Here is a 25,707-nt window from a genome sequence, read left to right as displayed (position 1 = left end):
CTAAACATGACTGGATCAAACACCATGGCACTGGGGATATACTACAGAATAGTCAAAAATGCCTTTAGGAGAGGCAAGAGACAGAAAATCAAACATGTAATAGGTCAGATGATAATGAGTGCTATAAAAAAACAAAGAAGTGAAAATAGGTATGTGTAGAAGGGTGATATATGAAGAAAGGGTTACTGAGGGTAACATTTCAGGAGTTAGGTGAGGGAGCTGATGATGAAGCAAGTGAGGTGGTTACATGGGAAAGAAATTCTAGGTGGAGGAAATAACAAGAGCAAAGGCCCTGAAGAGGGAGCATGCCTGGCCATGTTCAAAGAAGGTGGGTGTGGCTGGAGTGGAGTGAACAGGACAGAGAGTGGTAGTTGAAGTCAGAAAGGTGAGAGGAAGATGAACAGATAGGGCTATGGCCTCAGAGTCCAGGTGCGTGACTCTACTCATGTGTAAGCACTATAAGGACTCTGTTCATCTTATGAGAGAAAAAGGAAGCCCTTGAAGGATTTCAGGCAGAGGTGATATGATCTGACTTATATTTTATTATTTTTCTCCATTTCATTTCTTTTTAAATTTTTATTTCTTAATAAAAAGTCTCCCATGGGATGACTTATATTTTAAAAGAACCATTCTAGCTACTGTGTTGAAAATACACTGTAGATTGTAAAGGGCAGAAACAAGGGGACCTATAAGGAATTTATTGCAAAAACTTAGGCAAGATGTTGGCTCAGAACAGAGAGGAAGCAATAGAGCTGATGAAAAATGAGTGGATTCTGAATATAGTTTAAAGATCAAATTTGAAAGGATTTGCTAACAAATTAGATATGAAAGGTAAGACAGGCGAGTCCCAAATGATTCTAAGATTTCTGGTGCAAGCAATCAGAAGGACAGAGATGTCACCAACCAGTAGGGGAAAACTAAGGAGAAGCAGGCTTATGGTCAGAAGATCAGGAGTTCAGGCTTAGATGCATTAAAGGTTTGAGACATCTATTAGATATCCAAGAATACAATAAAAATGTACTGTCCAGGTTAAAAAAAAAATTAATGCCTGTTATTATCAAGAAAAACAAGTAATCAGTGTAATTTTTTTTTTTTTTTTGAGACAGAGTCTCGCTCTGTCGCCCAGGCTGTGGCGCGATCTCGGCTCACTGCAAGCTCCACCTCCCGGGTTCACGCCATTCTCCCGCCTCAGCCTCCGAGTAGCTGGGACTACAGGCGCCCGCCACCACGCCCGGCTAGTTTTTTGTATTTTTAGTAGAGATGGGGTTTCACCATGTTAGCCAGGATGGTCTCGATCTCCTGACCTCGTGATCCACCCGCCTCGGCCTCCCAAAGTGCTGGGATTACAGGCTTGAGCCACCGCGCCCGGCCCTAATCAGTGTATTAATTTTTCTGCTGATGACTGAAAAATTTCAAAATCTCAATTTTTACAGACTTCCTAACATGGTACAAAAAGTTCACTACTTAAAAAGATCTCAAACATTCCCAAAACTTTAAAGAGAGACCTTGTCAACTTGAAAATGTAGAGACCACAAATCACCCATGTACCCTCTAACCCAATTATCTGATCTCTGATGGTTCTTTCATGGAAAAGCTGCAAAGGCTAGAGTTGCAGAGCGGACACTTACTGCTGAGGATGTAGAGAAGACCGGGGGAAAGGGTATGCCTGTGTCCAAGGGGGTTTGAGGAAGTTTTCCAGGCCCGGAGTGAAGGAGGTCTCGAAGGCTAGACCCTTCGGTTTTGTTGTTGGAGGCAGTGGGACCCAGCAACAGACTGTTAAAAAGCTTTGGAGTCAACGGAGAGACCTTTGCAGTGGAGTTGAACGAGTCCAGCCCAAAGGGCGAATGAGACTCTTTACTGAGCACCGACCTCAGGGACCCTGCTTCTGTAAGAACATAACCGGGAATAGCATTAGGTACGAAAAGGAATACTCAGCACACAACTGACCCCTGAAAATCAGTCACATGGGAAGGAGGAAAGATTGTCTCCCTTCCCCTGCACCCCCCCAAACTGTGTATGGTTTGTTTGGGTCAAGCCTTACAAGCTAGAATTATAGGAGGTCTCACAGCCAAGGAGAAGATCTCCTACTACTTCTTTACCAGATCTGAATTTCAAACTCCCTTTTGTTGTCATCCATCTTCCATCTCCCTCACTTTCTAAGATAGTGTTTAACGTGTATCTCCAGAATACCTGTACTGAAGTCACTTGGAGTGCCTGTTAAAAATGGAGATTGTTACCCTCAGAGATTCTGATTTCATAGTTCTGGGTGGGACACAGGAATCTGCATTTTTAACCATTCCCCAGCTGATTCTTGTGCCCAGCTGAAAACTTCTGCTCTAAGTCTAGCTCTCAACCCTGGCTGTATAACAGAACCATCTGAGAAGCTTGCTAAAAGTATTGTATATGGCTGGGCATGGTGGCTCACGCCTGTAATCCCAGCAGTTTGGGAGGCCAAGGCAGGTGGATTACCTGAGGTCAGGAGTTTGAGACCAGCCTGACCAACATGGAGAAACCTCGTCTCTACTAAAAATACAAAAAAATTAGCTGGGCGTGGTGGTGCATCCCTGTAATCCCAGCTACTTGGGAGGCTGAGGCGGGAGAATCACTTGAACCCAGGAGGCGGAGGTTGCAGTGAGCCAAGATTGCGCCATTGCACTCCAGCCTGAACTCCAGGCAACAAGAGTGAAACTCCGTCTCAAAACAAAACAAACAAACAAACAAACAAACAAAAAACCCCTTGTATAAATTCTGACTAAGGAGATCCAGGGCAGGGCCCAGGAATCTGCCTTTTTAGAGAAGTTCCACTTCTAGAAAGAAGTTGAAAGGCAGTCCCTCATTTTTATGTGATTAGCCAGAGAAAGCAAGCAGCACGTTTCATAAATGTGCATGATAATGTGTGAGTTCAAAGAATCCTGGAAAAAATTCATGACTTCTACCACAGGCAGAACAGAGGTTTGTCTGCATCTCACCTTTTGTTTCTTCTTTAGCCTTCTGAGTTGCTAAATCTGCCAACCAGTGCAGGGCGGAGGAAGGTGGGGCCGTGTCAGGACAAGGAGGCCTGATGGCTTTCAGTTCACTATTGCTATTTGATGCCGAACTGTCTGTTTTCAGAGGCTCTTCAGATCTGATGTCAGTGCTGTCGGCTTTGGGAACATGGTCCGGCTCTGGAGTTGTTATTGGTGCCGGTCCTCCTCCGCCTGAGAAGGTAGTTTCGTTTCCAGAAGAGGCACTAGGGTTTATGCTAGGAAGCTGAAACACAGAAGGCCAACATGACTGGTGTGCTGTCCTTGGGTAGAAAAAAATACAACACAACTAGTAATGGCTTCACATACTAAATAGGTCTGGGAAGAATAATCTGTCCTGTAAACTGGCATTTCATACATTCTTTAATTCAACATATATTTATTGAGTCCTACAACATGCCAGAAACCAGGCTAGGTTCTGTGGAAAGATCAGTGAATGAGGCTTGAAGTTTCTAATCTAAAATAAAGAGTTAGCACGCCAGACACAATTTCTGCAATGGCGAATTGGTAATTTAAATGACCTCGTGGTGCTGTTCTTAGGATTACATAAAATAGTATATGCAAAGGGCTTAGCATAACTCTGACACACATAAATGCTAAATAAATGTTTATTACTCATTGATTTTTCCAAATAATTTCCTCTATCTAGAGTATTTGCATATTTGCATACTCTATATAGTCAACTCTACTGAAAATATATCTCAAGACCCCTCAGCATTAATCCCTGTGCCTCTTATCATCAACGATATGTTGTAGCAGTGTTGCCAGAAAGGCCATGGAATGTAAGCAGTTGGTTGTGGGTGTTTGAAAAGAAAACCAGGCCGGGTGCGGTGGCTCGTGCCTGTAATCCCAGAATCTTGGGAGTCCAAGGTGGGTGGATCACTTGATGTCAGGAGTTCGAAACCAGCCTGAGCAACACGGTGAAACCCTGTCTCTACTACAAATACAAAAACTACCCGGGTATGGTGGCGCATGCCTGTAGTTCCAGCTACTTGGGAGGCTGAGGCATGAGAATCACATGAACCCGGGAGGCAGAGGTTGCAGTGAGCCGAGATCATGACACTGTACTCCAGTATGGGCAACAGAGTAAGACTCTGTCTCAAAAAAACAAAACAAAACAAAACAAAATAAAACAAAAACGGACAGAGCAATGTGAAAACTACTGCCTCTGAACCCAACTCAGTGAGCCAATCTTCCTATTTCTGTCTTCTGCACCCGAGATGAATCCAGTGATAGGGACCATGTGCCTTCTCAGGTAAGACTCAAGACCAGCAGTATTCTCAGCAACCTTTTCTATACTCTTTACCCATACAAAGACCCTGAGGTATGTATCTTGACAAGATGCTAAGAATCTCTTTGTGCTATCAGTCAACCATGAACTGGTTTAAAGATGAATGAAGAGAGACTGTACCAATCAGGAGTAATTAAAATCCTTTGAGTAAAGTCCTTTAACCTCTCTCTAGAAAGGCTTCCCCATCTCCTGATTCCTCAGGAATCCTATAGTAGTCTGGCATAACAGAGTTGAAAAGGGGGCATACCCTGGTACAAAAAAATTTAAGCTTCACTTAGTTATACCCACACACACCAGTTTACCTGTGACATCCCATTGGTGACGGCAGGTCTCAATACAGATTTGTTCTGTCGACTGATACAAGGGCAGTTTGCTTTAATTCCCCACTTGCCCCGGGCAGCATGTACCATGTCTCCAATATTGTAAAGAGCTGGGAAAAAAAGGTAAACAATAAAAATAACACCAGAATACTTGTATATGCCACATATTTTGCTAAGAGTGTTCTTTACATTATATCCCTCAATCCTTACCACATTTCAATAAGGTAGCTGCTTTTATCTTCAATTTCTGATGATCAAACTGAGACTGAGAGAAGTTAGGTCATTTGCTCAAGTACATAAAGCTGGTAAACAGAAGCACTAAGACTTTAGCCCAGGTATAACTACCCCTAAAGTTCTGCTACTTTTGAGCACTAAGCTATACTCCTTTCCCTCTTCTAGTAAACATTAACACAGTATCCTCCAGGAGAAACTCTAGGGGTAGATTCTTTAGTGTTCAAGAGTGTAAATATTGGCCAGTTGTGGTGGCTCACGCCTCTAATCCCAGCACGTGGGAGGCCAAGGCAGAAGAATTGCTTTAAGATCAGGAGTTTGAGGCCAACCTGGCCCACATGGTGAAACCCCATCTCTACCAAAAATACAAAAATTAGATGGGCATGATGGTGCGTGCCTGTAATTCTAGCTACTTGGGAGGCTGAGGCACGAGAATCGCTTGAATCTAGGAGGCAGAGGTTGCAGTGAGCTGAGATCATGCCACTGTACTCCACCCTGGGTGACAGGGTGAGACTCCACCTCAGAGTGTAAACATTTGGAATTGTATACTGTACTGTAAGTTATACCTTAAAAAAAGGTAAAACCTAATTAATAGATCAATGTAAACTTTATATGGGTAAATATTTAACTATACTTAGACCTGCAGGGAGCAGGCATCCTACCACTGCACTCAGGAAACCCTTTGGCTTAGAAGCAGTGGGGTATAAGGGATCGAGGGACGCGCCACCAAAAATTTTTTTTTTTTTTTTTGGAGACAGAGTCTCACTGTATCACCTAGGCTGGAGTGCAGTGGCGTGATCTTGGCTCACTGCAATCTCTGCCTCCTGGGTTCAAGCAATTCTCCTGCTTCAGTCTCCCCAGTAGTTGGGATTACAGGCGCCTACCACCATGCCTGGCTAATTTTATATTTTTAGTAGAGATGGGGTGTCACCATGTTGGCCAGGCTGGTCTTGAACTTCTGACCTCAAGTGATTCACCCGCCTCAACCTCCCAAAGTGCTGGGATTACAGGTGTGAGCCACCGTGGCTAGACTGTGGCAAAGCTTTCTTAAGTGGAGGATAATATAGGCAGTAGTTTGGCAGAGTCATTACCTTCAATGCATGTATGTTAATGGAAGTAGAGAAGCTAGGCATACAGAACTTCTGGAAGAATCACTGAAGTAAACTGGGATTGTGACACAAACATGACCATTCATTCCTACTGCTGAGCAAGCTGTTTTCCTCATGGATTCAAGATATCTTATTATCTTCAGCTGGATTTATTTTATTTTTTAATTATATGAGATGGGGTCTTCCTATGTTGACCAGTCTGGTTTTGAACTCCTGGCTTCAAGTGATCCTCCAATCTTGGCCTCCCAAAGTGCTGGGATTACAGGCATGAGCTACCACACCTGACCATTTTAGCTGTTTTACAAGCCTAAAACCAGAAGTCTTTCTGAAAGCCTAGGCACTGGCTTTTTCATTCTGGTCCAGCCAATCACAGGAATGTGAAATGGTATCAGGAAACAAGACCAGGTCCTCTAATCAGTAATGGGGAGCAGAGTGTGCAGTGGCCATATGCACACTAACACACATCTAAAGATCCAAATTTGGCTGAGCACGGTGGCTCATGGTTATACTCCCAGCACTTTGGGAGGCTGAGGTGGGAGGGTCACTTGAGGCCAGGAGTTCAAGACTAGCCTGTGCAACATATTGGGACCTTATCTCTGAAAAAAAAAAAATTAAATTAAATAATAAGCCAGGTGTGGTGGTGCATGCCTGTAGTCCTAGCTACTTGACAGGCTGAGGTGGGAGGATCACTTGAGGCCAGGAGTTCAAGGCTGCAGTAAGCTATGATCACACCACTGCACTCCAGCCTGGGTCACGGTGTCTCTTCAATCATCATCATCATCATCATCATCATCATCATCATCATCATCATCATCCAGATTCTCAGAGAAATATGATGATGCTTAAAAGAAAAAATCAGGCTAAATCATTTCAAAAAATGTTATGGTGTATGGCTATCTCAACTAAAAACATTTTTTCCACCAAATCTAAAAAAGGAATTTCCTTACCTGTGCCAGGAATAATTTGCGTGGGCATGAGATTCTCTGGTTCGTGGGACTGTCCCTTTGCACACTTCAACCAGGAGAAAACTTCTTCATCACCCATCTCTTCTGTCTCTGAAACAGAAATGAATGATTTTACTTATAAGGGTCACAAAAATGGATCCTTCTCAGTGAGTGGGAGTTTCAGAACCCCAAAGGCCAATTTTCTCATGGCCAAAGGAGATAACAGCTAATTAAAAAAAAAAAAAAAGGCCCCTGCTTTACTGAGATTTCATTTATTTATTTATTTATTTATTTTTGAGACAAGGTTTGGCTCTATCATCCATGCTGGAGTCTAGTGGCTTGATCATGGCTCACTGCAACCTCCGCCTCCCTGGCTCAAGCCATCCTCCCACCCTAGCCTGCAGAGTAGCTGGGACTACAGGAATGCACCATCACTCCCAACTAATGTTTGTATTTTTTTGTAGAGATGGAGTTTCGCCATGTCACCCAGGCTGGTCTTCAACTCCTGGGCTCAAGTTCCTGGGCTGGCCTTGGCTTCCCAAAGTGCTGGGATTACAGGCATGAGTCACTGTGCCCAACCTAAGGTATAATTTATAAAGAATAAATCCAGCAATTTAAAGTGTTTACTTCAGTGAGTTTAGAGAAACTGAATGAACAACTACCACAATCATGACGAAGAACCTTTCGATTCCATCTACAAAAGTTCTCTCAGGCTTTTTGTAGTCAGTTCTCTTCCCTCAAGCCCTGGCCATCAGTGATCAACTTTATAATACTAAAGTTTTGCTTTTCAAAAATTTCATATAAATGGAAGCATGTAGGATGCAGTTTTTGTGTTGGGTTTCTTTCACTTAGCATAATGCTTTTGAGTCACCTACATTGTTGTGTGTATTAGTGATTCATTCCTTTTTATAGCTGAGTAGTATTCCACGGTATGAATGTGCCATAACTTATCTGTTCATCAGCTGGTGAACATTTGGACTGTTTCCAATTTTTGGCTATTATAAATAAAGCTGCTACACGGCTGGGTGCAGTGGCTCACACCTGTAATACCAGCACTTTGGGAGGCCGAGGTGGGCTCAGGAACTTGAGCCCAGGAGTTTGAGACCGGCCTGGACAACATGACAAAAAAAAAAAAAAAAAAATTAGCCAAGTGTGGTGGTGCATGCCTGTGGCCCCAGCTACTTGGGAGACTGAGGTAGGAGGACTGTTTGAGCCTGGGAGGCGGAGGCTGCAGGGAGCAGAGATCGCTCCACTGCACTCCAGCCTGGGCAACACAAAGAGACACTGTCTGAAAAACAAAAAACAAAAAACAAAAAAATAAATAAAGCAGATATAAACATTGATGTACAGGTCTTTTTGGGGAAATGTTTTCATTTCTCTTGTAAATACCTAGCAGTGGGATGCTAGGTCATATGGTAAATTTTAGTTTTATAACTTTGTAAGAAATGACCTTATTGCTTTCCAAAGTGATGGTACCAATCTGCATTCCTACCAGCAATATTTAAAAGGTCTACTTCTTCCACATCCTTGATAATACTTGATACTGTCCGGTTTTGTTTCTTTTGAGATGGAGTCTCACTCTGTCGCCCAGGCTGGAGTGCAGTGGCGAGATCTCGGCTCACTGCAACCTCCGCCTCCCAGGTTCAAGCAATTCTCCTGCCTCCGCCTCTCGAGTAGCTGAGACTACAGGCACGTGCCACTATGCCCAGATAATTTTTTGTGTTTTTCATAGAGACAGGGTTTCACCATGTTAGCCAGGATGGTCTCAATCTCCTGACCTCATGATCCACCCACGTCGGCCTCCCAAAGTGCTGGGATTACAGGTATGAGCTGCTGCGCCCGGCTGATACTGTCAGTTTAAAAAATTTTAGCCATGGCCGGGTGCGGTGGCTCAAGCCTGTAATCCCAGCACTTTGGGAGGCCGAGACGGGCGGATCACGAGGTCAGGAGATCGAGACCATCCTGGCTAAAACGGTGAAACCCCGTCTCTACTAAAAAAATACAAAAAACTAGCCGGGTGAGGCGGCGGGCGCCTGTAGTCCCAGCTACTTGGGAGGCTGAGGCAGGAGAATGGCCTGAACCTGGGAGGCGGAGCTTGCAGTGAGCTGAGATCCGGCCACTGTACTCCAGCCTGGGCAACAGAGCAAGACTTTGTCTCCAAAAAAAAAAAAAAATTTTTAGCCATTCTAGTGGACATAATGATTTCTCATTATGGTTTTAATTTATATTTCCCAAATGAATTACAATTTTTCCCGTGTACTTATCTGTCATCGATCTATCTTTTTTGGTGAGGTATCTGTTCAAACCTTTTTAAAACTAGCTTGGGCTGGCATGGTGGCTCATACCTGTAGCACTTTGGAAGGCCAATGTGGAAGAATTGCTTGAGCATAAGAGTTAAACACCAGGATGGGCAACACAGTGAGACCCCATTTCTACAAAACCAAACCAAAACAGAACAACAATAACAAAAAAACGGGCTTGTTTGCCCAGGCTGGTGTCAAACTCCTGCTGGACTCTAGCGATCCTTCTGTCTCAGCCTCCCAAGTAGCTGGGATTATAGGTGTACACCACTATGCACAGCAGCTTTTCATTTGCTTTTTGGAGACAGGGTCTCACTCTGTCACCCAGGCTGGAGTGCAATGGCACAATCATGGCTCACTGCAGCCTCAACCTCCCAGGGTTAAATAATTCTCCCACCTCAGCCTCCTGAGTAGCTGGGACCACAGGTGAAAGCCACCACGTCTCGCTAATTTTTAAATGTTTTTTTGTAGAGATGAGGTCTCCCTATGTTGCCTAGGCTGGTCCTGAACTCCTGGGCTCAAGCAATCCCACTGCCTTGGCCTCTGTAACTGTTGGGAATACAGGTTATAAGCCACTGTGCCTGGGCTATTTTCATTTTCTTAAATGTGTCTTTTTTTTTTTTTTTTTTTGGAGGCGGGGTCTCACTCTTTTGCCCAGCTGGAGTGCAGTGGTGCATTCTCGGTTCACCGCAACCTCTGCCTCCTGGGTTGAAGTGATCCTCCTGCCGCAGCTTCCCGAGCAGCTGGGATTACAGGTGCCTGCCACCATGCCCGGCTAATTCTCTGTATTTTTAGTAGGGACAGGGTTTCATCATGTGGGCCAGGCTGGTCTTGAAATCCTGACCTCAGGTGATCCACCTGTCTCGGCCTCCCAAAGTGCTGGGATTACAAGCACGAGTCCACCGTGCCCAGCCTTAACGTGTCTTCTGAAAAGATAAAAGTTTTAAACTTGTATATTAGGCTGGGCACAACAGCTCGTGCCTGTAATCCCAGCACTTTGGGAGGCCGAGGCAGGTGGATCACCCGAGGTCAGGAGTTTGAGACCAGCCTGGCCAACATGGTGAAACCCTATCTCTACTAAAAATACAAAAAAATTGGCTGGGTGTGGTGGCGGGCACCTGTAATCCTGACTGCTCGGGAGGCTGAGGCAGGAGGATCGCTTGATCCTGGGAGGTGGAGGCTGCAGTGAGCTAAGATTGCACCACTGCACTCCAGCCTGGGTGACAGGGTGAGACTGTCTCACCAAAAAAAAAAAAAAATTAAGAATAAAAAATAAACTTTTTTTTTTTTTTTGAGACGGAGTCTCGCTCTGCCGCCCGGGCTGGAGTGCAGTGGCCGGATCTCAGCTCACTGCAAGCTCCGCCTCCTGGCTTTACACCATTCTTCTGCCTCAGCCTTCCGAGTAGCTGGGAGTACAGGCGCCCGCCACCTCGCCCGGCTATTTTTTTTGTTTTTAGTAGAGACGGGGCTTCACTGTGTTAGCCAGGATGGTCTCGATCTCCTGACCTTGTGATCCGCCCGTCTTGGCCTCCCAAAGTGCTGGGATTACAGGCTTGAGCCACCGCGCCTGGCCAAAAAATAAACTTTTATATTTGTTTTTCATTTGCATTGTGTTCTAAGAAATATTTGTTTAGTGCAAGGATACAAATATTTTATTTCTTTCTAGAAGTTTTAGTTTTAGCTTTTATGTTTAGGCTTATGGTCCACCAAGAGTTAGTATTTTGTATATGGTAGGAGGTAAAGGGAGAAGTTCCTCTTTTTTTCTTTGAATATGGATATACAGTTGTTCCAGTACCATTTATGAAAGGGCTATCCTTTCCCCTACTGAACTACCTTGGCACCTTTGTCACAGTTGATTATGTAGGTGTGGGTTTACTTCTAGATTGTTTTCTGTTCCCTTACCACAGTGTCTTGATTACTGTAGCTTTAATATTAATTCTTGAAATGTAGTACAAGTCCTTCAACTTGAATCTATTTCAAAATTGTTTTGGTTATTCTAGATCCTCTGTATTTCATATAAATTTCAGAAACATCTTGTCAATTTCTACAAAATGGTCTACTGAGACTTTGATTTGGAATTGCATTTAATTACATATCAATTTAGAAGAAGTAACATCTTAGTATTCAATCCTCTATTTTTCTTTTCTCCTCTTTTTTTTTTAAGACAGAGTTTCGCTCGTTGCCCAGGCTGGAGTGCAATGGCATGATCTCTGCTCACCGCAACCTCTGCCTCCTGGGTTCAAGCGATTCTCCTGCCTCAGCCTCCCGAGGAGCTGGGATTATAGGCATGTGCCACCATGCCTGACTAATTTTGTATTTTTAGTAGAGACAGGGTTTCTCCATGTTGGTAAGGCCGGTCTCAAACTCCTGACCTCAGGTGGCCTCCCAAAGTGCTGGGATTACAAGCGTGAGTGAACCACGGTGCCCGGCCTATTTTTCATTATTATTATTTTTTTCTTTATCTTTTCTTTTTGTAGAGATGGGATCTTGCTGTGTTGCCCAGGCTGGTCTCAAACTCCTGGCCTCAAGTGATTCTCCCACTTCAGCTTCCCAAAATGCTAGGATTAGACATGAGCCACCACACGCAGCCCATATTCAATCTTCAGATCCACAAATATGGTATATCTCTTCATTTATTTAGATATTCTTTAATTTCAGTAATATGTTGTAGTCTTCAGTGTATGTGTCTTGTAGGTATTGGCTAAATTTGTCCCTAAGCACTTCATGATTTTACGATGCTATTGTAAATAACGCTGTGGTGCGATCTTGGCTCACTGAAGCTTCCGCCTCCCAGGTTCAAGGAATTCTCCTGCTTCAACCTCCCATTACATTTCAATTTCTAATTGTTCACTGCTATTATACAGAAAAATAATTAATCTTTGTATGTTGACTTTGTATCCTCTAACATTGAAAAAAAACTCATTAATTAGCTTTTTTGTAGATCTCTGGATTTCTAAATAGATGATCACGTTGTCTGAGAATAAAAACCATTTTACCTCTTTCCAATCTGTATGTCTCTTTTTTGTTTTCCTTTTCCCCTTTATTTCTTCATACTGACCACTAACTCCAGTAAAATACTGAATAGAAGTTACAAAAGCAGACATCCTTGCTTTGTTCCTGAACCTAAGAGGAAGAAGTCAATCTTTCATATTACATATGATATTCTACTTATACACAGTTGTGTTTTTCAAACATTATTTCATTATCATTCTCCAAAGAGCCTTTTCAGATTTTGTTTTGTGGTCATTATGCTCTCCACCCAAGAAATTTTAATACCAGATATACTGTATATCTGTTTATGTATTATGGCCCCCTGAAAGGGCACAAAAATTTTTTAACATTTTAGATTCTCCGTCCCCAGCAAGAGCCAATTTTCACCTGATGAGAATGCATAGCCTAGGTTTTTGATAATTTAGACAAATGATTTTTCTGCTATATGTTGAAATCATGTGGTTATTTTTTAGTCTACTAATATAGTGGACTGCACTGATTTTCAAGTGAACCCCATTTGTTCATGATGTATTATTCTTTTTATGTATCTCTTGACTCAAACTTGCTTAAATTTTATAAAATATTTTTACATCTATTTTTACATCTATGTTTTTTTTTTTTTTTTTTTTTTGAGACGGAGTCTCGCGCTGTCGCCCAGGCTGGAGTGCAGTGGCGCGATCTCGGCTCACTGCAAGCTCCGCCTCCCGGGTTCACGCCATTCTCCTGCCTCAGCCTCCTGAGTAGCTGGGACTACAGGTGCCCACCACTGCGCCCGGCTAATTTTTTTTTGTATTTTTAGTAGAGACGGGGTTTCACTGTGGTCTCGATCTCCTGACCTTGTGATCTGCCCGCCTCGGCCTCCCAAAGTGCTGGGATTACAGGCGTGAGCCACTGCGCCCAGCCTACATCTATGTTTATAACTCATACTGGGGTTGTAACTTTCTCTGCTTCTCACGTCTTTATTTGGTTTTGATGTTAGTATAATGCTGGCTTCATAAAACAAGCTGGTAAGTGTTTCCTTCAATTTTCTGAAAGACTGTGTGCATAGTTGGTATTACTTCCTCCTTAAACGTTTGCTGTAATTTACTAGTAAGGCCACCATCTAGACCTTAAGTCTTCTTTGTTGAAAGGTTTTTGAAACTGCAAATTCAATTTCTTTCTTTCTCTCTTTTTTTTTTAGGAGTTTAAGAGCAAAGATTTAATAGGCAAAAACAAAAACAAAAAACAAGAAAGAGAAAGGAAAACAGCTCTCTAGTGAGAGAGAGGGGACTCCCGAGAGGAAAAGACCAGCTGGTGGCAGATGTACTGGATTTTATAGTCAGGCTTGAGAAGGCGGTGTCTGATTTACATAGGGATTACAGATTGGTTCAATCAGGTATGATGTTTACATAGTATTAGGGGAAGGCTGACTGCCCCACCCTAATCTTATTATGCAAATGAACTTTCCCCTTGGCTGGTGCCATCTTGTCTGCTCCTTACTGTACATGTGGTTGACAAAGAGAAGGGAAGATGGAGCTCCCATCTTGAACATGATTTCATAACTGCTAACATCTGTCTGCAACTCAATTTTACAGGCTGCTCTTTGTCAGAAAGAAAATAATTTGGGGCTGCTTTTCATTAAATGGAAAACCTTACCAAGGACTTCTGTACCCTCAGTATCTGCCTAAGTAATTTCTTTCTTTTTTTTTTTTTTTTTTGAGACGGAGTCTCGCTCTGTCGCCCAGGCTGGAGTGCAGTGGCCGGATCTCAGCTCACTGCAAGATCCGCCTCCTGGGTTCACGCCGTTCTCCTGCCTCAGCCTCCCGAGTAGCTGGGACTACAGGCGCCCGCCACCTCGCCCGGCTAGTTTTTTGTATTTTTTAGTAGAGACGGGGTTTCACCGTGTTAGCTAGGATGGTCTCGATCTCCTGACCTCGTGATCCACCCGTTTCGGCCTCCCAAAGTGCTGGGATTACAGGCTTGAGCCACCGCGCCCGGCCCCTAAGTAATTTCTTCTTAACACCTGTATCATTCCGCCCTCTGGAGTGGTAACCCTAACTGCTATTAGGGGGTATTGGATGAGGGCTCTTTCTGGCTACTTCCTGCTGAAAAGAGGTGTTGTGTGGGGAACAGCAGGTAGGGCTCCTCCTGGGGTTGATCTAAGGGTCCTCAGAAGAAAGGCATGTCCATGTGTGGTTCTGACTGTAGCACCATTTGGAGTTTGATTGCTGTTAGCCATTCCGATGGGTTGTAACACTGGTTTGCCTCCACCAGATGTTGCATTTTGATGAATGCTGTACCTTGGTATCTGGGACGAGGTTCCCAATATGAAGCAGCTATGTTGTCTGGGGTAAATACCTGAGGTTCATCATCTCGTGCCAGGAAAATTTTGGACATGGACACACATGAGGAATTTAGGAGTGGAGGTTTAACAGGCAAAAGAAAGAGAAAGAAAAAGAAAGGAAAACAGATCTCTCTCTAGTGAGAGAGAGGGGACTTCCAAGAGGAAAAGACCAATTTTTTAATGTAAAGTTATTTAGGTTCTCTATTTGTTCTCGAGGGAATTTTGATGGTTTGTGTTTTTCATGGAATTTGTCCATTATATCTAAGCTGTAAAAGCATAGGCTGGGCGTGGTGGCTCACACCTGTAATCCCAGCACTTTGGCAGGCTGAGGCGGGCAGATTGCCTGAGGTCAGGAGTTCAAAACCAGCCTGGCCAACATGCCAAAACTCGGTCTCTACTAAAAATACAAAAATTAGCTAGGTTTGGTGGCACGCACCTGTAACCCCAGCCACTTGGGAGGCTAGGGAAGGAGAATCGCTTGAACCCGGAAGGTGGAGGTTGCAGTGGGCTGAGATGGTGCCACTGCACTCCAGCCCGGGAGACAGAGATAGACACTGTCTGAAAAAAAAAAAAAAATTATTGGCATAATAATGTTCATTTTACTTACCCTTTTAATGTCTAAAGGATCTGTATTGTGGTCCTCATATTCTTTTTTTTATTATAAAAGAGATAGGGTCTCACTATATTCCCCTGCTGGTCTCAAACTCCTGGATTCAAGTGACCCTCCCACCTAAGACTCTCAAGTAGATGACAGTATAGGCACACATCACTGTGCCTGCGATCTCTCATTAGTAAACTGTATATTCTCTTTTTTATCATGTAGGCAGAAGATTAGTACATATAAAATATCTTTTTCTCATTTATACTCTTTTAAAAAGTTAATTGTTTAACTTTTCTTTTTTTTATTTTTTTTGAGACAGAGTTTCACTCTTGTTGCCTAGGCTAGAGTGCAACGTCGCGACCTCAGCTCACTGTAACCTCCGCCTAAGTGAGACCTCCTGAGTAGCTAGGTCTACAGGTGCCCGCCACCATGCTTGGCTAATTTTTTTTGTATTTTTAGTAGAGACAGGGTTTCACCATGTTGGCCAGGCTGGTCTCAAACTCCTGACCTCAGGTGATCCACCTGCCTCAGCCTCCCAAAGTGCTGGGATTACAGGCGTGAGCCACTGCGCCTGGCCTTAACTTTTGAGACAGGGTTGCACTCTGTCACCCAGGCTGGAATGCAGTGGTGCAATCACGGCTCCCTGCAGTCTCAACCTTCTGGGCTCAAATGATCTTCTCCCATCAGCCTCTGAGTAGTTGGGACCACAGGTGTGTGCCACCATGCCCAGCTAATACTTAAATTTTTTGTAGAAATTGGAGTCTTGCTATGTTGCCCAGACTGGTCTTGAACTCCTGGCCTCAAGTAACCCCCATCTTGACTTCTCAAAGTGTTGGGATTGCAGGTGTGAGCCACCGAACCCAGTCAGTCCCATTTCTTTATGGTTTCATTTTTCCTGCCTTCTTTTGAATTACTTACATATTTTTTGTGATTTGATTTTGTTTTCCATTTTGAACTTATTAGCTATATTTCTTTGTTTTTAAGTGGTTGCTTTAGGATTTTCAGTATTAATCTTCAACTTAAGAGTCTATCTTCACTTTACATTCACTTTATATACAGTGTAAGATCCTTACAAAACTATACTTCCATTTTTCCCTCTTTTTCTCTGTGCTGCTATTATATATTTGAATTTTACATATAGTATAAACCCCAAAATACATTGTTACTATTTTTGCTTTTAAACAATTAACTTTTAAAAATATTATATATGAGAAAAAGAGATCTTTTATATTCACTCATATACACCATGTAGGATGTTCTCCATTACTTTGTGTAAGTTCTGATTTCCATATCATTTTCTTCTGCCTGAATAACTACCTTTAACTTTATTATCGTGTGGATCTGCTGGTGGTGCATTCTATCAGCTTTTCTTGGTTTAAGAAAAGCTGATAGAATGGTCACTCGTTTTTTTTTCTTTTGTAAGACAGAGTCTCACTCTGTTGCCTACACTAGAGTGCAGTGAAGTGATCATGGCTCAACCTCCCAGCTCAAGTGATCCTCCCACCTCAACCTCCCAAGTAGCTGTGACCACAGGCATGTGTCACCATGCCTGGCTACTTTTAAAAAATATTTGTGGCGGGGCATGGTGGCTCACGCCTGTAATCCCAGGACTTTGGGAGTCCAAGGCGGGTGGATCATGAGGTCAGGAGTTCAAACTAGCCTGCTAACATAGTGAAACCCCATCTCTACTAAAAGTACAAAAAATTAGCCAGGTGTGGTGGCAGTAACCTGTAATCCCAGCTACTTGGGAGGCTGAGGCAGCAGAATCACTTGAACCTGGGAGGCAGAGATTGCAGTGAGCCGAGATCGCACCACTGCACTCCAGCCTGGTCGACGGTGCAACACTCCGTCTCAAAAAAAAAAAAAAAAAAAAAAGAAAAATTTGTAGGCCGGGCACGGTGCCTCACATCTGTAATCAGGAGTTTGAGACGAGCCTGATTAATTAACATGGCAAAACCCTGACTCTATTAAAAATACAAAAAAAAAAAAAAAAAAAAAATTAGCAGGGCATGGTGGCACATGCCTGTAATCCCAGCTACTTGAAGGGGCTGAGGCAGGAGAATAGCTTGAACTCAGGAGGTGGCGATTGTAGTGAGCCGAGATCACGCCCCTGCATTCTAGCCTGGGCAACAGTGAGACTCCATCTCAAGAAAAAAAAAAGAAAAAACAAAACAAAACAAAAAAGTTCATTCCATTGTTTTCTGTTGTCTTCTGGCCTACAGGACTTCTGACAAATTGGTTGTCTTTCTTTTTTTTAATTTTTTTTTATTTTTTGAGACAGAGTTTTGTTCTTGTTGCCCAGGCTGAAGTGCAACGGCACGACCTTGGCTCACCTCAACCTCCGCTTTCCAGGTTCAAGTGATTCTCCTGCCTCAGCCTGCCTCAGCTGGGACTACAGGCATGTGCCACCACACCCGGCTAATTTTGTATTTTTAGTAGAGACAGGATTTCACCATATTGGCCAGGTTGGTCTCCAACTCCTGACCTCAGGTGATCCGCCCACCTTGGTCTCCCAAAGTGCTGGGATTACAGGCATGAGCCACGGCGCCCATCCAGGCTTTCATTCTTTTCTTTGTTACTCTACACAAAATGTGCTTTGGTGTGGTTTTCTTAATGTTTCTATTGTTTGGAATTTGTTAATTTTGTCTGTATATAATTTTCACCAAATCTGGAAATTTTTTGGTTTTATTTAAATATTTTTTCTGTCTCTGCTCTCCCACTTTTTCTTTCTGAAACTCTACTTGTACGTTTGGTAGACCACCTGGTATTTCCTGCAGCTCTACAAAGCATTCTTCAATTAATAAATGTAGGTCATTTTTCTCTGTGCTTTGTTTTAGATAGTTTCTTTTGTCGTGTCCGCAAGTTTAGTCTTTTTTTTTTCCTTCTATATTATCTAATCTGCTGTTAATCTCATCTAGTGTAAATATCTGAGATATTTTTCATCTCTATAAGTTTTCATTTGGGCCTTTATATATCTTCTTTTTCTCTCCTCATCACATCATGTTTTTCTTTAAATCCTTAATCATATGTATAAGATGTATAGTAGCTACATTAAAGTTCTTCTTTTTTTGGTTGAGATGGGGTCTTGCTATATTGCCCAGGTTGGAAATGAACTCCTGGACGTAAGTGATCCTCCCACCTCAGCCTCCCAAAGTGCTGGGATTACAGGTGTGAGCCCCCATACCTGGCTTAAGGTTCTTTTCTATTCTTTTTTTTTTTTTTTCTGAGACAGAGTTTCGCTCTTGTTGCCCAGGCTGGAGTACAATGACATGATCTTGGCTCACTGCAACCTCTGCCTCCCGAATTCAAGTGATTCTCCTGCCTTAGCCTCCCGAGTAGCTGGGATCACGGGCACCTGCCACCATGCCTGGCTAATTTTTTGTATTTTTCGTGGAGACAGGGTTTCACCATGTTGGACAGGCTGGTCTCGAACTCCAGACCTCAGGTTATCCACCTGCCTGGGCCTCCCAAAGTTCTGAGATTACAGGCATGAGCCACTGTGCCAGGCTGGTTCTTTTCTATTCTATTTCGCTGTCATTCTGGGGTTTTTTCCTATTGATTGATTACCCCTCCTCGGCTTACTGGTCATGTAAGTTGGTATTTTTGCACACTTGATAATTACTGATTAAATGCAAGGCTTTGTGACTTATTTTTCTGGGTAACAGGTTTTGTTTGAAGGATGCTCCTTTATTCCATTAAAGGGTATTTGGTGTTAGTGTGGTGCACAATTAAGTAACTTGCTGATCAGTTTGACTCTTCCAAGGCTTGCTTTATACTTTGTTATGGAGGCTCCAGAATAGTTTTTATTCTGAGACTAAATTAGTCCCACTACTCTTCACATTGGCTGGTGGGAATACAAATCATGAATTTTGTGAATTATTCAGTCAACTGCTTTCTGAAGGTTCCATCTTGGGCTTTGTGGAGTTTCATCTCATTCATGCACAGATTATTATATAGGCAAAAAACCAAGGGGCTCTCTGTAGATCTCTGTGCACTTCCAACATTTTCAGCACTTTGCCTTACTCTTCTCAGACTGTCATCTCTGTCTCTAGTCAGTAAGGTTGGCAGTTTCTGTTTCGGTTCTCTTTCCCTTGCTATAGCTAGGAACTGTGCCTAAGCAGTAAGCCAGGGCAACTGTAGGGATCACCTTGTTTTTTCCCCTTCTCTCAGAGATAACAGTCCCATGTTGCCTGTTGTTCGATGTCAAAAACTGTGGTTTCATATATTTTATCTAATTTTCTCACTGTTTATGGCAGGAGGGCAATTCCTGCGGCAGTTAATCTTTCATGGGCGGGAGGAGAATACTCTAGCAGCTAACATTTATGGAATACCTGGTGGGTGTCAGGTCCTGTTCTAACCACGTTACATACATCTCTTTCAAAACAACAAAGCTGTGAGGGAAGTACTGATACCTTTGTTTTGCAGACAAGAAACCTGAGGCTCTGCAGGATTAAGTAACTAGCCCAAAATACAATTATTGGTACAATAAGAGGTAGAAATAGGTGTCACATCACAGTAGCCTAAACTCTAAACCACTGTACAATGATTATATTGTACCTCTGAAGAGGGAAGACTGAAAAAGTCAAGGGGTAAGGAGGGTTTTTGGCATATAATAAGATAAAGCAAGAGCCAAGGGCAGCAAATAATTTGAACAGACATTTTTCATAAGAAAATAAACAAATGGCTGGGCACAGTGACTCACACCTATAATTCCAGCAGTTTGGGAGGCCAAGGCAGGAGGATCACTTCAGCCTGGGAATTAGAGACCAGACTGGGCAATGTAGCAAGACTCCATCTCTACTAAAAAAAATAAGCCAGGCATGATAGCACATGCCTGTAGTCCCAGCTATGCAGGAAGCTTAGATGGGAGAACTGCTTGGGCCCAGGAGGATGAGGCTGCAATGAGTCATGATCATGCCACTGCACTCCAGCCTGACTGACAAAGCTAGACCCTTTCTTAAAAACAAATAAAAAAAAAAGAAAAGAAAAGAAAAGAAAAAAAAAGCACAAGAAAAGATACTCAACATCGTTAGTCACCAGGGGAAAGCAAATCAAAATGACACAATGAGATACTACTTCACAGCCACTGTGATGGCTGTAACAAAAAAGACAAAGGACAAGTGTTGGCAAGAATGTGGAAAATTCCCTCATACATTGCTGGTGGGATTGTAAAATACTGCAGCTACTTTAAAATATAGTCTGGCAGTTCCTCAAAAGGTTAAAAGTAGAATTGTCATATGCCCTAGACAATTCCACTCCTACATATATATATACACTCAAGAGAAATGCAACCATAAATTCACACAAAAAAACTGTACACAAATGTTCACAGTAGCACTATTCATAATAGCCAAATGTGGAGGCAACCCAAAAGTCCATCAACTGGTGAATAAACAAAATGTAGTATATCCAAAAAAGGAGTATTATTTGGCAATGCAAAGGAATGATGAATGGTTCACATGTGCTAAAATACAGATGAAACTTTAAAACATTACACTAAGTGAAAAGGGCTAGTCACAGAAGGCATAACAAAGTGTAAAGCAAGCCTTGGAAGAATCAAACTGTTTAGCAAGTTACTTAGCTATGCACTAGACATAATAGTGTATTTTTTTTTTTTTTTTTTTTTTTTTGAGATGAAGTCTTGCTCTGTTGCCTAGGCTGGAGTACAGCGGTATGATTTCAACTCACTGCAACCTCCATCTCCCGGGTTTAAGTGACTCTCCTGCCTCAGCCTCTCGAGTAGCTGGGATTACAGGCACACACCACCACGCCTGGCTAATTTTTGTATTTTTAGTAGAGACGGGGTTTCACCATATTGGCCAGGCTGGTCTTGAACTCCTGACCTTGGGATCCGCCCGCCTTGGTCTCCCAAAGTGCTGGGATTACAGGCGTGAGCCATGGTGCCTGGCCGATTCTATTTTTATGATATATGTCCAGAATAGGCAAATCTACAGAGACAAAAAGCAGACTACTTGTTAAAATAGCATTAGTCTAAAAAAAAGAGAGAAAAGCGGACTAGCGGATGCCAAGGGCTGAGGAGGAACGGGGAGTGATAATAGGTATGGGTTGTCAGGTGGGGTGTGGGGTGATGAAAATGGAATTAGATAATGGTGATGGCTGTACAACCTTTTAGATTTACTTTATTTAATTAATTAATTGATTTTTAGGCAGGTCTCACTCTGCTGTGCAGGCTGGAATGCAGTGGCATGATCACAGCTTACTATAACCTCATACTCTGAGCTGAGGTGATCCTCCTGCCTCAGCCTCCTGAGTAGCTATGACTACAAGCATATGCCACCATGTCTAGCTAGCTAATTTTATTTTATTTTGTAGAGATGGGGTCTTGCTGTGTTGCCCAGACTGGTCTCAAACCCCCGGCCTCAAGTGATCCTCCTATCTCAACCTCTCAAAGTGCTGGAATTACAGGCATGAGCCACCACACTAAGCCTTGTACACATTAAAAGGGGTGAATTTTATGGTATGTGAATTATACCTCAATAAAGATGTTATTTAAAAAAAACACAGGTACGGTGGCTCATGCCTGTGATTCCCAGCACTCTGAGAGGTCGAGGAAGATCTCTAGGAGGTCAAGGGTGCAGTAAGCTGTGATTGTGCTGCTGCATTCCAACCTGGGTGACAGAGCGAGAACCTGCCTTAAAACAAAAACAAAAACAAAACAAAACAAGGGAAAATTAATAACCTTTCTTGTCCTGTTTCAGCCTTCCTAGGCTAAGTATTTGCCATTTTAAGATCTTACAATACAACAAAGTTGAATGAAGCCAAGTAGCTAAAGAGAGACATAAGCCCATTCCTGCCTCAATTTTCAAATCCCACAACACCAAGGACATACCTCCAGGTTACCTTTCGAGCTGCACAGGACAATGTTTACTTACCACTGCGTGGCCGGCTTTTCCTGAGCCGGTAACAGTCAAGGCAGACCCCAAATCCACATTTGCGACAAACCCAGTGGATGTTGAAGAGAGTTGTTTCACACACATCACACATCTCCCGTACACCACGCACAGCTCGCTTCCATGCCACTTTCTCTGGTGGAAAGACGAAACAGAATTGGCATTGATCATCCTGACCAATAGCAAAAGACCCCAGACCCACTGATTCCCTACTCAAGTTATTTTGTTAAGCAATAAAACTCAAAGATTCATGAAGTCTGTGTTTCTATAATTGTAGGAGAAACTGGCCGGGCGCGGTGGCTCAAGCCTGTAATCCCAGAACTTTGGGAGGCCAAGACGGGCGGATCACGAGGTCAGGAGTTCGAGACCATCCTGGCTAACACGGTGAAACCCCGTCTCTACTAAAAAATACAAAAAACTAGCCGGGCGAGGTGGCGGGCGCCCGTAGTCCCGGCTACTCGGGAGGCTGAGGCAGGAGAATGGCGTAAAAACCTGGGAGGCGGAGCTTGCAGTGAGCTGAAATCCGGCCACTGCACTCCACCCTGGGCGACACAGCGAGACTCCGTCTCAAAAAAAAAAAAAAATTGTAGGAGAAACTAAATACAAGAATTTCTAGTATTTCTGAACAAACTGACTGTACAACTTACTTATAACTTTTTTTTTTCTTTTTTGAGATGGAGTCTTGCCCTGCTGCCCAGGCTAGAGTGCAATGGCACAATCTTGGCTCACTGCAACCTCCGCCTCCCGGGTTCAAACGATTCTCCTGCCTCAGCCTCCCGAGTAGCTGGGATTACAGGCACCCGCCACCAAGCCCAGCTAATTTTTGTATTTTTAGTAGAGACGGGGTTTCACCATGTTGGTTAGGCTAGTCTCGAACTCCTGACCTCATGATCCGCCTGCCTCTGCCTCCCAAAGTTCTGAGATTACAGGCGTGAGCCACTGTGCCTGGCTGGAATTGAAAAATTTTTAACTGGGGGAGTTTCAAAATAAGAGGTTTCCTCTCTTGAAATTTAGAATATAGGGCCAGGCATGGTAGCTCACGCCTGTAATCCCAGCACATTGGGAGGCCGATGCAGGCGGATCACGAGGTCAGGAGATTGAGACCATCCTGGCTAACACAGTGAAACCCTGTCTCTACTAAAAATACAAAAAATTAGCTGGGCGTGGTGGTGGGTGCCTGTAGTCCCAGCTACTCAGGAGGCTGAGGCAGGAGAACGGTGTGAACCCAGGAGGTGGAGGTTGCAGTGAGCTGAGATCGCGCCACTGCACTCCAGCCTGGGCGACAGAGTGAGACTCCGTCTCAAAAAAAAAACAAAAACGAAATTTACGATATAATTTCACAGTATAATTTTTCTTAGTCTGGAAAATAGGGCATAGTATCTTACAGACATGGAAATATTTGAAATGTATGAATAATGTGCGTTCTAGGTATGAAACATGGCACCTAGTAGCACACCATCTATTTACAAACCATACAGCTTATTAATAGAAATTGGTTCAAAGCTAACTGAAAATATTCAGAATGAAGCAAACCCAAATGGGAATTTAAATGGATGTTATGGCTGTTGTGCTACAAAAATGAAAGGCAAGCAGAGAAGGAGATTTTGGTTAATTGCCAAAGACTGAAAGAATGAGGTCTGCTGGATATAGTTAAGGTCTCAACTACAAGTTGCTACAAAGAGAAGTCTTATTGGTCTTAATTCATTCATAGAAAATGCCATCTGCCACTGTCCCCAATCCTCCCTTTAAGTGAAAGAAAATAGAAGTTTTTCACTAGGAGCACCTGGAAGACAAGTGAGAAGGTGACTTACGGTGCGGCTCCACCATCATCATGGCCTCCTTCTCAGACATTACGAGCTGGCAGAACTGGTCCCCAACGTTGGCCAGGATGTATTTTGAGGTCTCTAGATCTATCCCTTCTGCTAGGGAGGAAGAGGGAATCCACAGGTTCATGGCATCAGGGTCACTTTGCTGGGGGCTTAGAAACCCCTCCACACGGAGTACCCCCTTTCGAGTGAAGATCAACCTGAGACATGATCAAATACATGGTAAATCGCAGTAGCAATGCAAACTAACACACACCTAAACTGAGACAACAGGAATCAGACTAAGAATTTTCACCAAAGTTGACCAAAACAGTATGCATTCTCTGCTAACAGTAAAGCTTGTTAACATAACATTTAGTAGGTTTAGATTCTTTTTTTTTTTTTTTTTTTTTTTTTTTTTTGAGACGGAGTCTCACTCTGTCGCCCAGGCTGGAATGCAGTGGCGCGATCTCAGCTCACTGCAAGCTCCGCCTCCCGGGCTTACGCCATTCTCCTGCCTCAGCCTCCCGAGTAGCTGGGACCACAGGCGTCCGCCACGTCGCCCGGCTAGTTTTTTGTATTTTTTAGTAGAGACGGGGTTTCACCGTGTTCGCCAGGATGGTCTCGATCTCCTGACCTCGTGATCCGCCCGTCTTGGCCTCCCAAAGTGCTGGGATTACAGGCTTGAGCCACCGCGCCCGGCCAGGTTTAGATTCTTTAAAAAGTTGTCCCAGAGTTGCTCTTAGTTTTTCCATTTACCTGTTTTACACCTGCACCCATACTGCTGAATGTGACCAGAGAAAAACACAGACCCACTTTCCAGTTGTTTTTTTTTTAAGACAGAGTCTTGCTCTGTCACCCAGGCTGGAGTGCCGTGGCATGATCTTGGCTCACTGCAACCTCCACCTCCCGGGTTTGATCAATTCTCCTGCCTCAGCCTCTTGAGTAGCTGGGACTACAGGTGCAAGCCACCATGCCCAGCTAATTTTTGTATTTTTAGTAGAGACAGGGTTTCACCACATTGCCCAGGCTGGTCTTGAACTACTGACGTCAAGTAATCTGCCTGCCTTGGCCTTCCAAAGTGCTGGGATTACAGGCGTGAACCACACCACTCCCGGCCAACACAGAGCCACTTTCCTTGTAACTATTTTTTGGAGACAAAGTTGCGCTCTGTCATCCAGGCTGGAGCACAGTGGTGCCATCAGAGCTCACTGCAGCCTTGACCTCCTGGGCTCAAACAATCCTGCCACCTCAGCTTCCCAAGCAGCTAGGATTACAGGCACATGCCACCACATCCAGCTAATTTTTAATTTTTTTTTTTTTTTTTGGGACAGAGTGTCGCTCTGCCACCCAGGCTGGAGTGCAGTGGCATGATCTCGGCTCACTGCAAGCTCCTCCTCTGGGGTTCATGCCATTCTCCCACCTCAGCCTCCTCAGTAGCTGGGACTACAGGTGCCTGACACCACGTGCAGCTAATTTTTTGTATTTTTAGTAGAGACGGGGTTTCACCGTGTTAAGCCAGGATGGTCTCGATCTCCTGACCTCGTGATCCGCCTGCCTCAGCCTCCCAAAGTGCTGGAATTACAGGCGTGAGCCACTGCACCCGGCCTAATTTTTCATTTTTTAAAACTGTTTGTAGAGACAGGGTCTTGCCATGTTGCCCAGGCCAATCTCAAATACCTGGGCTTAAGTGATCCGCCCACCTCGGCCTTCCAAAGTGTCCGGATTATAGGCATGAGCCACTGTGCCTGGACTTTTAACACTTTAAATTCACGTCTGCCTACCTCAGGTGAGTCCTTAATATTGCCTGACAGTCATGATACAGTTTCTTGGTACACTCCCTCTCCTAGATGCCTAT

At 43.6% G+C, this 25,707-nt stretch overlaps 1 protein-coding gene across 2 annotated transcripts in view; it reads right to left on the bottom strand.

Annotated features, from left to right (window-relative positions):
- The window catches only part of KDM3B (lysine demethylase 3B), an 86,618-nt gene that overhangs the window by 15,860 nt on the left and 45,051 nt on the right, over positions 1-25,707 (bottom strand). For both annotated transcript variants that reach the window (XM_025386961.1, XM_025386962.1), the window contains exons 10-15: positions 23,856-24,070; positions 22,027-22,179; positions 6,922-7,029; positions 4,617-4,744; positions 2,970-3,249; positions 1,629-1,885 (exon numbers count right to left, since the gene is read on the bottom strand). In XM_025386961.1, the coding sequence (XP_025242746.1) occupies positions 1,629-1,885; positions 2,970-3,249; positions 4,617-4,744; positions 6,922-7,029; positions 22,027-22,179; positions 23,856-24,070 (1,141 nt within the window). The remainder of the gene's footprint in view (positions 1-1,628; positions 1,886-2,969; positions 3,250-4,616; positions 4,745-6,921; positions 7,030-22,026; positions 22,180-23,855; positions 24,071-25,707) is intronic.

This window comes from Theropithecus gelada, chromosome 6, assembly GCF_003255815.1.
Source record: "Theropithecus gelada isolate Dixy chromosome 6, Tgel_1.0, whole genome shotgun sequence".
NCBI lineage: Eukaryota > Metazoa > Chordata > Mammalia > Primates > Cercopithecidae > Theropithecus > Theropithecus gelada.
The sequence above is the reverse complement of the archived record's forward strand: the minus strand, read 5'-3'. Positions and strand labels throughout refer to the sequence as shown.